Source organism: Corythoichthys intestinalis, chromosome 4 (genome assembly GCF_030265065.1).
Source record: "Corythoichthys intestinalis isolate RoL2023-P3 chromosome 4, ASM3026506v1, whole genome shotgun sequence".
NCBI classification, from domain to species: Eukaryota; Metazoa; Chordata; class Actinopteri; order Syngnathiformes; family Syngnathidae; genus Corythoichthys; species Corythoichthys intestinalis.
Genome location: NC_080398.1, coordinates 12334150 through 12346811, shown reverse-complemented (window position 1 = coordinate 12346811; position 12662 = coordinate 12334150). Strand labels below are relative to the sequence as shown.

General features: G+C 38.3%; 1 protein-coding gene across 3 annotated transcripts in view; it reads right to left on the bottom strand.

The window, feature by feature from the left end:
• fhod3b (formin homology 2 domain containing 3b) overlaps positions 1-12662 on the bottom strand; it is a 173097-nt gene that overhangs the window by 146415 nt on the left and 14020 nt on the right. For all 3 annotated transcript variants that reach the window (XM_057834776.1, XM_057834777.1, XM_057834779.1), the window contains exons 2-3: positions 7497-7603; positions 940-1004 (exon numbers count right to left, since the gene is read on the bottom strand). In XM_057834776.1, coding sequence (XP_057690759.1) covers positions 940-1004; positions 7497-7603 — 172 coding nt within the window. The remainder of the gene's footprint in view (positions 1-939; positions 1005-7496; positions 7604-12662) is intronic.

The window sequence follows — 12662 nt, the reverse complement described above, 5'->3', positions numbered from 1 at the left end:
GATAAGAATGGTAATAACGGCATTAGATAAGAATGACAGCCCCTAAATGCATTGTTGACTTCACCGTTTGTAAGTAGTTTTTCAGTTAACCGCTAGAAATAAGAACTATGAATGAGGTTGGATTGTTTTTGTTCCTTTACATATTATTTCACTCATATATTTAGTTATAGATTTATGAGAAATCTCAACAAACTGAATGTTGAAATTGCCACATTCATGCAAAATGTTTTGAATTTACGATGTGACATACTTGCATATTTTTGGAACATGCAAGTACAGAAAAAAATGCACAAATCTAATCTTATATTAATACATACTGTATATAGAATTTCATATTAAAAAAGTAGAAAGTAAGAGCATGTGTGTTCTTCCATGTTTTATGTAACCGACAGTTTACTTTGTAAACAGACAACACATAATCACCATAATTTTGCACATAAACAGTGGAGACTAATAAGTAAATGAGTAAAACAGGGAGCATGTGCCAAAGCATTACTGACTTCATATTAAAAGCTAGAGCAGCTGCTGATATGTTCATCGTGCTAATGTCTGCGTGTGTGTATGTCACAAGCAGGCAAATCCGCATGTGTTTTCACTCAGCTTTGTGCAAGGTCCCTCTTATTATTCAGGAGACCCAATAAAGCAAAGTGACAGAACACCGTAACCCTAGAAACATTAAATGTTTTCAATCTGTGCCCTGCGCCAGCACGCAGTATAGCACAATGTCGCTGAAATGTTGGTAATTTGCTCTCAAATTAAGATTCAAGCTGTTTCCCAAAAGCTGCCACTGTGCATTGTGTGCAACACCAATAAAACAAGCTGCTGGTAATGGAGGTGGTAATGGAAGCTCATACCACACGAGTGATGCAGCACAAATTTCACGATTATAGAGTGATAAATGCGTAGTTTAAGTTTGCAGTGTAGGTTTCCACTACTCACCAATGCAAGCGTGAACTCTGACTGACAGCTGCGTTCGAAGTATGAGGTTGTGTTTTCTGCCTCTTCTGAAAAAAAAAAAAACATACAAATGTCTGTTTATTAAAACAGAAACTACATGAATGAATAATAAAATGTCTTCTTTACAGCTATAGGGAAAGTGCTAACAAGAAAATAGAGAATTGAGGAATGTTAATGGGAATGTGAAAATGTGTAAAAACAAAGATGGTATTTTCAGCTGCTAGAAAACAAAAAGCAGCACAACAAGGGAAAGGTCTCCATGGGTGAAATTGAAGGATGGGAGCAGCTCACGGGTCAGCTCCACCCTCCGTGTTAATGGAGACATGCAAAGACTCGATCACCATCCTGTCAACAGCTCACAATGTCTGAGTGACAATCAAAGAGAAAAATGCCAACAGTGCACCACAGTGTTATTCAGCTCTCCACTAAAAAGCCTACGTTGTGATTCATGTCTGATGTGTTCGGAAATTTGGTGTTTAAGAATAATATGGCCTGGTGTATAACTACAGGTTGGCGTGAAAAAAATACAGAAGCAGATATCGTATTTTATACAACAATCCAACATTCAAATGATATCCGTCATGGGTCCCTTATTCGACATTTAGTCTCAATTTAGATTTAATTTGAAAAGATTTAAGATTTAAATAAGATTGAAATCTTTTACAATTACTGTATATTGGAAAAAAAACTGCACTCATAGCAAAATATATTGATCCACACAAAAATGTGAAGTGATCATGCTGGAGTTTCACTCTTAACATATGTGGGCTGCTGTTCTGGCTTGCAACCAAACCATGATCATTTTGGTATCGTATATACATTGCTGGCCAAGAGTATTGACACCCCTGCAATTCTGTCAGATAATGCTCAATTTCTCCCAGAAAATGATTGCAATCACAAATGCTTAGGTAATAATATCTTCATTTATTTTGCTTGCAATGAAAAATCACAAAATAGAATGAAAAAAATATATATTTTACACAAAACTCCAAAAATGGGCCGGACAAAACTATCGGCACCCTCAGCCTAATACTTGGTAGCACAAGCCTTTAGACAAAATAATTGCATATAACCGCTTCTGATATCCATCACTGAGTTCCTTACAATGCTCTGCTAGAATTTTAGACCATTCTTCTTTGGCCAACTGCTCCAGGTCTCTGAGATTTGAAGGGTGACTTCTCCAAACTACCATTTTCAGATCTCTCCACAGGTGTCTACGGGATTCAGGTCTGGACTCATTGCTGGCCACTATAGGAGACTCCAATGCTTTCTCTCAAATCTTTTTCTAGTGCTTTTTGAAGTGTGTTTTGGGTCATTGTCCTGCTGGAAGACCCATGACATCTGAAGGAGATCCAGCTTTGTCACACTGGGCCCTACATTATGCCGCAAAATTTGCTAGTAGTCTTCAGACTTCATAATGCCATTCACACCGTCAAGCAGTCTAGTGCCAGAGGTAGCAAAGCAACCCCAAAACATCAGGGAACCTCCGCCATGTTTGACTGTGGGGACCGTGTTCTGTTCTTTGAAGGCCTCGTTTTTTTCCTTGTAAACTCTATGTTGATGCCTTTTCCCAAAAAGCTCTCATTCCTCCAAAACATACTGGCTTTCTCAGGTAAGTTTTGGCAAACTCCAGCCTGGCATTTTTATGTCTCTGTGTCAGAAGTGGGGTCTTCCTGGGTATACTACCATAGAGTCCCTTTTCATTCAGACGCCGACGGAAAGTACGGGTTGACAATGTTGTACCCTCGGACTGCAGGGCAGCTTGAACTTGTTTGGATGTTAGTCAAGGTTCTTTATCCACCATCCGCACAATCTTTCGTTGAAATCTCTTGTCAATTTTTCTTTTCCGTCCGCATCTAGGGAGGTTAGCCACAGTGCCATGGGCTTTACACTTATTGATGACACTGTGCACGGTAGACAAAGGAACATTCTGATCTTTAGAGATGGGCTTGTAGCCTTGAGATTGCCCATGCGTCCTCAAAATTTTGCTTCTCAAGTCCGCAGACAGTTGTTTGGTCTTCTTTCTTTTCTCCCCACACAAGGACACAGGACAGAGGTTGAGTCAACTTTAATCCATTTTAACTGGCTGCCAGTGTGATATCGTTATTGCCACCACGTGCTATGTGCCACAGGTAAGTAACAGGTATTGTTAATTACGCAAATTATGAAAGCATCAAATGATTTTTTAAAGTTTGCTAATACTTTTGTCTGGACCATTTTTGGAGTTGTGTGCAAAATGATAATGATTTTTTTTTTGTTCCATTCTTTATTTTTTGTTTTTTAATTGCGAGCAAAATAAATGAAGATTACTACCAAAGCATTTGTAATTGCAATCATTTTTTGGGAGAAATTGAGCATTATCTGACAGAATTGCAGGGGTGCCAATACTTTTGGCCAGCACTGTATAAGATATAGAACACTATACTTTTTGTGACATATCAGTTTGGTGTTTAACTGTGAGAGATTTTTCTACTGTAAAATATGTGCCTTGGCGCAATAAAGTGTTGGGAAGTACTGTATTAGAGTGTGCACCACTGTTCAAAGAAATATAGTATATCTAATGGTTTGGGGCAAGCGTAAGTCAAAAACAATTTTATGTTTGTGTTGTCCACAAAACCTTTTGTTTGTTGACTTTACTGAGTTTTCTCAGGAAATGTCTTATTTTAGAGAGAAAAATTACACTCATTATGTGTTGCCTTGCTTGACATTGACTCCTTTATCCATTGAAATGCTGTATTCATGAAATAAATCAAGAAAAACAGCCAAATAAACACAAATTTAGTGAAAAGCATAGCAGGTATTGTTGCTACCACAACCAATTCAGCTCTTTTATGTTTTTTGCTCAATGGCTGTTGAGAGCCTTCTGCCTGGCAACAGCAGTAGGCTTGATTGAAGAAAAATACTCATCTCAGAGGGCAAATCACATTACTGCCTCGCTCTAAACAAGCATTATCACTGCTCAACACATCCGATTTGGCATCTTTCCCACTGCAGAAAGTGGGAGACTGGACCCGGCAATAATACAAGCAGATTACCCAGCAAGGGACATCCGCATACCGCCATCATTGAACAAATATCATAGTAAGTGACACACAGATGTGAGACAGTAGTAACATCTGTCAACATGACTTGCGGGATGAGACGGCAAACAGGAACTTAATCCAAAAGGGTAACCAGAACCCACGATTGTCTGCTTTTGGTCAGCTTCAGCCTTCACTGCAAGAGTATCCCTTTACTGCACCTGAAGCTATACAGGCCAGTGCGCTCATTATCAAATTAAACAAACATGTATGCAATATAACAGAGGTCCACCCCTTCCTCAATCAAATATGTAAACTGGGCACTCCAACAAAGAAGGTTGTATGAGAGTGGATGAAGCCCAAAGCCCACAATGAACTTCATGTGCTACCTAATAAATTTTTATGTTTGGTTTTTGATCCAACATTTTTCCATGCATGCCCAAGTGATGGCTTTATCACACTAAATCAGTGCAATTAAAGAAAAAAAAGTCTTTGTTCCTGAAAAACTGTTATGGAACTTAGACAACAGTGATTTTTAAAACTCAAATAAAAATGGAATAATTCATTTTTTTTAATTACATAGCCCAATTATAATAAATATTAAATTTCACTGGATCTTGTATCGAGGTCATATCCAGCAAAAGAATACAGATGGGTACAGAAGGGGTTCGTTAGATCGAAGTTTGGACTGAACATAACATTTATTATTAGAACTGGTAGCATGACATCCTTGCGAATGACTCACCAGAAATCCAGAGGGTGAACAATCAGGAAGAAGGACAGTTTACACAGTGGAGAAGTTGCCTCTTAAACCATTAACAAAGCATGCATATTTTTGAACACACACAAACACACAAGAGAATGACTGCGCTGCACCGCTCTGTTAATGATACCCTTAAACAGCTCTGCACACAAAGCAGCCAAGTGGTATTTTATTTCCCCCTTGATGTTTAAGTTTCACTAGGGTATACTCATTTTCCCAGTTCCAATGAAATATAATGCGCACTTGAGTCCATCTACAATGTCCAAGTGGGTCAAGAGAAAATGAAAAACATTTAAAGTCTTAAAAGAGTTGAAAGAACGTGATTAAAATAAAAACTTGCAGCCTTCACAATAAGAATAATTGGGATTTTAATATGCTTGACACAAAACAGCTTGTTTAAAATATCAAAAAGCTGAATCATGATCTGCTTCATGAACCATCTTAGTTTGGACCCTCACTAGGTATTGTGAACACCATGTTTGTTTTCTTTTTGTTTTTTTTTTGCTTCAGCCCACTTAACATCAGATTTTGAGATTGTTCCACACGTGAATTCTCTGTGCTGTTCTTGAGCACATTACTTCTTCGCACATTTGGAAAAAGTGGGTTTGGTTACCACTTGTTCTCATTAGGGTCTCACAGGTGAATATTTACAAGAAGGTCTAAGCCAAGATTCAAACCGGGTACTTAAACTGTGAGGCAGATCACTAATCACTAGTTCAACATGCTGCCAATAAATCACATAATCAATGGAATTGTTGCATATCAGAATTAATTTTTTTGAGACAAAGGTAATATTAGCTGACGTATTTTGACAGAGAATTTTCTCTTCTGCCAGCCACTTTGTGAAAAAAAACTGGTCAAAGGTATTTACTAAAAGTCAGAAAAGTTGGTGCAATGAAATGTGATACCATGAAATCATGATTGTCCATTGCACGATACAGAATGAACGGGGTAAAAATCCTTTTAGTCACATCTTCTAGAGTCCGTTTACAAGTTGTCTAACAATTTGTCACCATTAAACAAACAACAAGCAGACTACACGTAGATGGCTTCATGATAAGTCTTTGCAAAGGTCATCTGATCCCCAAAAAATCGGTCACACATTGTCGTGGCTCAGTCCAAGAATGAAATGCTCTATGAATGAGTCTCAATTTAACCATCATACCAAGATCTCTAAATGCCACTCGGACTACATAAAGCTGTACACGTATCTGAGCGCATGCCTGGACTATACCGTCCATTTATAACATCAAGAGGCATTGCATTGGCCATGGAATGGAGGATTTATGGGACCCAATCTTCTATAGCTGAACTTCAGCAGTAGTGTGGAAGTGATTATTGGCTATAAGCTCTTGTGATATGGATATATCCAGGTTCTGTCAGGAGGACCATACTTTAATCTGAATGTGAACACCCAAGGTATGACACAGGCGCCCGTGGAATGTAACCTGTCATTAATATCAATTACAGTTGCTAGGCTTAAAAAAAATGCCAGTTACCTCTGCTTGTTAGTGTAGTGGTGGTGGGAAACCGAGTGATCAACATCGTTATACTTTGGAATCCTTGAGTTATTTTTATATCCGAATCCGGTAAAAAAGCAGGAGGCCTCATCAGAAGTAATAGTCATCAAATCAACAACAGAACCATGGAGGGCTAGGATGGGGGGGTGCACTCTTGTACATATCATTGCCATAAAAAGCCAGGAGGTCTACTGGCCTATTTTTACAAAATAATTGGCTGGCCACCTTCACCCTACTATCCCCCCAACCTCTTCAGACAACATGCTGTGGGTTTAATGACACACATCCATGCCAGCTTGTGCCAGCTGGCAAGATGCATGTCTTGGCAGGCCTATCTGTAAATAGGGACTGTACCGACCACTCTAACCTCACAGCTCTCAATAGCTTCCCAAAAGCTTCAAACCATTCCACATCACTTGAAATCGGGGAAAGACAGTCGTCCAAAGGAAAAGTCGAGCTGGAGAGCAGCATGAGAATTCCACGTTAGATAAATAAATCCCATACATGTTTGTGGTCCAGTCGACCAGGAAATCGCATGCCAACCTTTGGATTGTGATCCTCTATATGAGTGGATATGTCAGCACAATCCACAGTGCATAAAACATATGGAGTCAATAAAGAACCTGGTTAAAAAAGTGAACAAAAAAACACAAACACAATTTCCAACCTTTCTCTTCTTCATCCAGGTCTAGAAAGTATGTCAAGACAAAACATATTAGATGTTGGGAGTTGTGCGGTTGAGTCGCTTTTAATGAGAAGACTGAGGTAACTGAATTGTGATGAGAGCAATTACTCATGAAACATGTCTACACCTCATAAGTGGTTGTGATGACATCATTGGATCGGAGGCCAGGCATTTTATTGAACAATGTACTTTTGGGGGTCCTGGAACTGCTTAACGGTCTTGTTTTTATACCTTGTTGAAGAAACTGTACACAAACATACCAAGTACTTTTCTTTACAATGGTCCTTGGACGGTTTAGAAGTGTCAAAAGACTTTTGGATTTTGTTGCAGCATCAAAGGGCAAAGACTAACCCTTCGACTCTTGACACACAAGGTTGGCTCCTGAAACTTTTGCTGGCGAGATCAATCAGCTGAGCTTCATGTAAAGGGATATTTCACTACTTTGAAAAATCTATTTAAGTGTAACACTGTGAAGACCCGACTGCACTCAAACCACTTTAAAGGAGTGCAATGAAAGGGAAAACACATACAGACAAAAGAAATGATCTTACCCTCCTTCCTCTTGAAATCCCTCCAATTCGTCTTTTTGCTCTGCCAGCGTCGACTCCAAGTCCAGATAGCTTCCATTATGAGACAACTGAAGTGCACAGTCATCAGGCTAGAGGGGAGAGAGAGACAATATTAAATATAATCATCGCGTGCCAAGAATGCTACACAAATTTGTCAAATGGATTTATTCTGATCATATCTAACATAAAGTTCAAGACTCCATTGTCCTTACACTGCAAAAAAAATAACTTGCGTTTTTTGGCCTAAAACAGTAATTTATATTGGTAAAACTTGAAAATATATGTTATTGACATTTAAGACAATAATCTAAATTAGCACAACAAAGCAAAACAGTTGTATGCTCCAAAATAATGTGGTGAGTTCTTAATACTTAAGTCCTTACGTTGTGGTTCAATTAGGCTTGCCACCCGTCCCTTGAAATACGGAATCGTTCCGTAATTGGGAATTAAAAGTTGATTCCGTATTGGTTCAATACGGAACGCAGTTTATTCCGTATTTCACAATTGTCCCATGGGGAGGCGATCCCGCGCGACCCGCGGCTCCGGCGGCACGCCCAGTCCATGCACGTCTGGCACAGACAAACACACACCTGCACTCACGAGTGAACACTGAGCCAACAATAATGAACAAAAATGGCAGGAGATATTAAAGACAGCAAGATAGTTACTGTATCTGTCTGCCCTGCACTGCGCTCCACTTCCGGGTTCGTTGCCTAGTTACATCGCTCGCTCTGCTCAGTGCACCGCCCCGCGCGTTTTCAAAACAAAGATGTCTTCAACACCAGACGCTAAGGACACCCCACCTCATCCTCAAAAGAGGAAATGTCTACAAAAAATAGACTGGAGTGGGAAGACTCGGGTAACCCGTGGCTCGATAGAGTCACTGATGATTATTATAAAGCGAACTGCAAGGAAGGCAGGAAAGTTTTTCTCACAGTCTCACGGAGGTGTACAACAGCATGCTGCAGGGGACCTCCACAAACGGAATTTAAGATCCAAGAAGAGCCTTCGTCACAATTCTTTGTACCTGAATCATCCCCTGAGCTTGATTTGGTATGTTATTCTGCTCTTGTATATGGATAACATATAGGCTATATTTATATTTACCTTCATACATCTTGCATTGATGGGAGCATAGCTAGGCTATTTCAGTTGCTACTATGGTTGATTATTTTCAGGAATGTTTTTTTTTTTTTTGAAACATGCATTTCTTATCAATCAATATGGAATGAATTTATGTACTCATAAAGAACATCTTATCTTGTTATGCTGGCTAATGATCCTCATTTGGAATTATTCCAAATAGATTAACAGCAAATAAACACTGAATAAATAGTCTTACTGCGAATATATACTATTTATTGATTGATTAATAGTGATACCAAAATTAAAGCAATAATTTGACATCATCCCACTCCTACCCTCTAAATTACTGCAGCTGAGGTGACACAGGTATAGCACACAGTAAAACGTGGCCAGAGCTACAATAGTACTGACTGTGTGTGGACACAGGCTCAATCAGATGATTTTATGTGATTCCAAAATGGTGAAGAAAATGACTTTGGGTAGAACAAAGCAAGAGGCACTGTTGAAACAAGTCCTGGGTCCAAAGGCAGTGGGTGGTGTGCTCAAGAGCTTAACATCACCCATCCCATTCTCCATACAGACTGATGCCTCGAATAGATTGAGCAGGAAGATGTTTCCCCTTGCTGTCCAGTACTTCAGTCCAGAGTCTGGGGTCATCAACAAAATGCTGGACTTCATAGAGAATGCAGACGAGTCAGCTGCTGGAAGTTAGCTTTCCTGGAACATTCCCTTATGTTACTTGTCAATGGGTCACGTGACCGGATTCAGTGCCGACAACACAAATGTTAATTACGAAATTCTTAACTTCGTTTTCACTAACCTGCAGAAAAACAAAAAAACAAAAGAGTCTGCTGCAACGAAACTGCCTTGCCCACATAGTGCACAATACAGTTTTCTCATCTAAAAATAGATACATTTCTATGCATTTTAGGAGTTTTGGGGATGCCCCTTTTTTTTTTCGCCCGTAAGGCTTTGGGCGCTTGGGGGGGGCATCCCTTATTTCTATTTCTAAAAGGTGGCAGCCCTAGGTTCAATACAAAGGACGAAAGTTCTGCCAACTCACTTTTCTTTAATGTGAAATGCGGGAAAGCCAACTTTCCGAGTTGGCATTTTTTACTTTCTTGTTGGCTGTGTGCTGCTGCTGCGAGGAGCTGGAGTGCTTCTGTCTAGGACTGAAGTCCGCACAGGTAAGTTCTAAACAACGTTTAATTTATTTTAACGTTAAATCATTCGGGAATTTTATTTTGAGTTGTGTCGTAATGGAGAAAGCGACTTACGCATTTTCAACCTTTAAACACAAGGCTTTTCGGTCCTTAGCAATTAGCGGCTACCTGATAAACGTTGAAACGCATGTATTTGGCTCAATTTTATACTGACTGCTGGCTTACGTGACTGTCCTGTCCTGTATTAGAGATAAAAAATGGGGCAGAATATTATATTGTTAGTCTTGTCAACTATGGTCTCGAGTCTTTAGTTTACAGTGTTGACATGATTGTCATTAAATTGGTAAAATGTTTAAAATTCTTGCTGACTGCTTTACTAATCCCCAGCAAATTATCATTTTTGTTTTTTTCAGATTGAAATTAATGCAGTGCAAATTGTGCAAGTTCACCCACGCCATTGATGCTGTTCTGTTGAAACACTATCGACTACATCACAGAGGTTCAACCTGGCCTTGCATCCACAGGACTGCTGTTGCATGTTTGATTATACTACTACTACTACATGGCACAATTTGCTCTCATTTATTAGTTTGTAATGCACGCACTTGGCCCTGTTGGAAGAGATTTGATGCTCGTAGAGTTTTAATAAAACACATGTTTTGAATGTATATATTACATCTCTACTTATTTCAACATTTGATTTACGCATTTGAAAAAACATTATTGGTTATATTATTGGTTAGATATAGTATACACTTACTTAACGCAACTACTTGGGTTGCCTTACTTAACCCAACTACTTGGGTTGAGTACACGTCTTACACAGAAGTGCATTCTGTGTAAGAACTTACAGAGGAGTCACAATATTATAAATTAGTACAATTTGTAGGACAGTAGAAGTAAGGAGTACATGTTATTACAATGTTAAAATTATAAGTCACTCAAATTTAGGAGAGAGTTGAAGTAAGGATTAAAAGTTATTACAATGTAAAATTATGAGTTAGTAGAATTTTGGAGCGAGTTAGTGCAAATAACAAAAAATGTATACAATGTAAAATTATAACAGTCCATTTTAGGGGAAAGTTAGCTGAAGTGCGGATTACAAGTTATTACAATGTGAAATTGTAAGTTAGTCGAACTCACAGTTGAGTTGATAAAAATCAAAACTCAGACTTGAGCAAACTCAGAAGCAAAATTTAAAATATTTAGTTTAATTTTCCAACTTAAAATTGTATTGAAGTTTGTTGCCTTGAAATTTTGAGTTGACCCAATTTTTTTTTTTTTTTTTTTTTTTTTATAGTGTAGAAGTAAACCTACATTTGCTCTTTTCCCATGGGGTGTGCAGATTGGGGGTATTCAAATATGAATTCACAAATGATTGGGAAAAATTAAGTCCGTTAAATCCGTTAAAAACACAGTATGGTGGGAATCTGGATTGCCGTTGAGCAACACATTTCCTCATACATCTACTTTTAACATCTCTTGTAGATTATTCAAAATGCAATTTAATTGTTTCCAATTACTGCAACCTAATGTTTCGTTTGCAAAGCACATGAAAGCAGAGTGTCTGCTGTCTCTATTAAGGCAGCTGATGACATTTCCAAATGTTTTGTATCTGGCTCTTCATCCACCAGGAGATCCTCCTCCTGTCTTACTGAATTATGTCATTGACCTTTTCCTGTCACCAATGTAGCGCTTGTCCTCTGTGTGCACTGATCATGTGTGCACCACGTACAGAATTTGAGCCAGTTTTACGTCTCGGCTCCTGTGGATGTCAAGAGGGAGGGACCTCTTATCTGCTCCTGTCAGCACTTAACAATGACAAATTTGGGAGCAGCTTGACACTGTGGTGTATCTTATTTCTTGCCTTTTTCGGTTTGATATACTATTGACACTCAAAAGGGATTGAAAGAGGAGGTGGTATTTGTCTTAAAGGGTTTTCAGTAATTGATTATTGAGTCTGAGACTCACGGCTCTAGTGTTTTCCAAATTAACTTCCTGAAATTCAGGAGTGGGTCAACATCAGTTCATGCACCAAGACTTGAAGCCCCTAACATAATAAAATGTAATGGGCCTGAAGCCCATTACAAGCTTGACTTTTCGTTATACCACCAGAAAAGAGTACCAATAATGACTACTGCAGGTTGATATGATTACAGAACTGCAAATTGGCACATTGGAAAACAGTTAGTGGCTCAGTACAAAATAAGAAACACTCTTGACCAAACATTAATGACAGATACATACCCTCTTGAGTAGAGTTTGCATGTACTCCTGGCCGATTTACAAATAAAAAGCTAATAAAACAGAATTGATAAGGCACCCGTGTCAGAAACGTGTGCATAATTAAATTTCCATAAATATTTTATTGTTCTGTTACTGTATTTAATTTCTAATGTATACATTTAAATAATGAGCGTTTATATATCTTTCATAATAAACATGCTTTAAAATATGTACATACTGTATACTGTATATATTGGCTCACAAATTGGCTTTAGGCATCCATTGTCTGAATAAAAAAAAATATATATATATATATAAATATATATATATATATATATATATATATATATATATATATGATAATAATCGTTATCTGCATCGGCCTTTGATAATCACATATCAGTTGATTTCTACTCATTCCAACTAAACAGCTGACAACTATCCTATATTACCCTTCTCCAAAAAAGAAAAATGTTACCAGTTATTCGGGTTCTGAATATTGTAAATTATACGTTTCTTTTGCAAAGTTATGAGTGATGAGCATTTTCATGACACTGACATTCTAACATCCTAAATTAACGAAATGAGAAATGGGCCCTATAAAGGCAAAGTAAACATATGCATGATGCTTTAATCCTATTACTTCTGCGGAGGTGACAATCGTATTACGCTT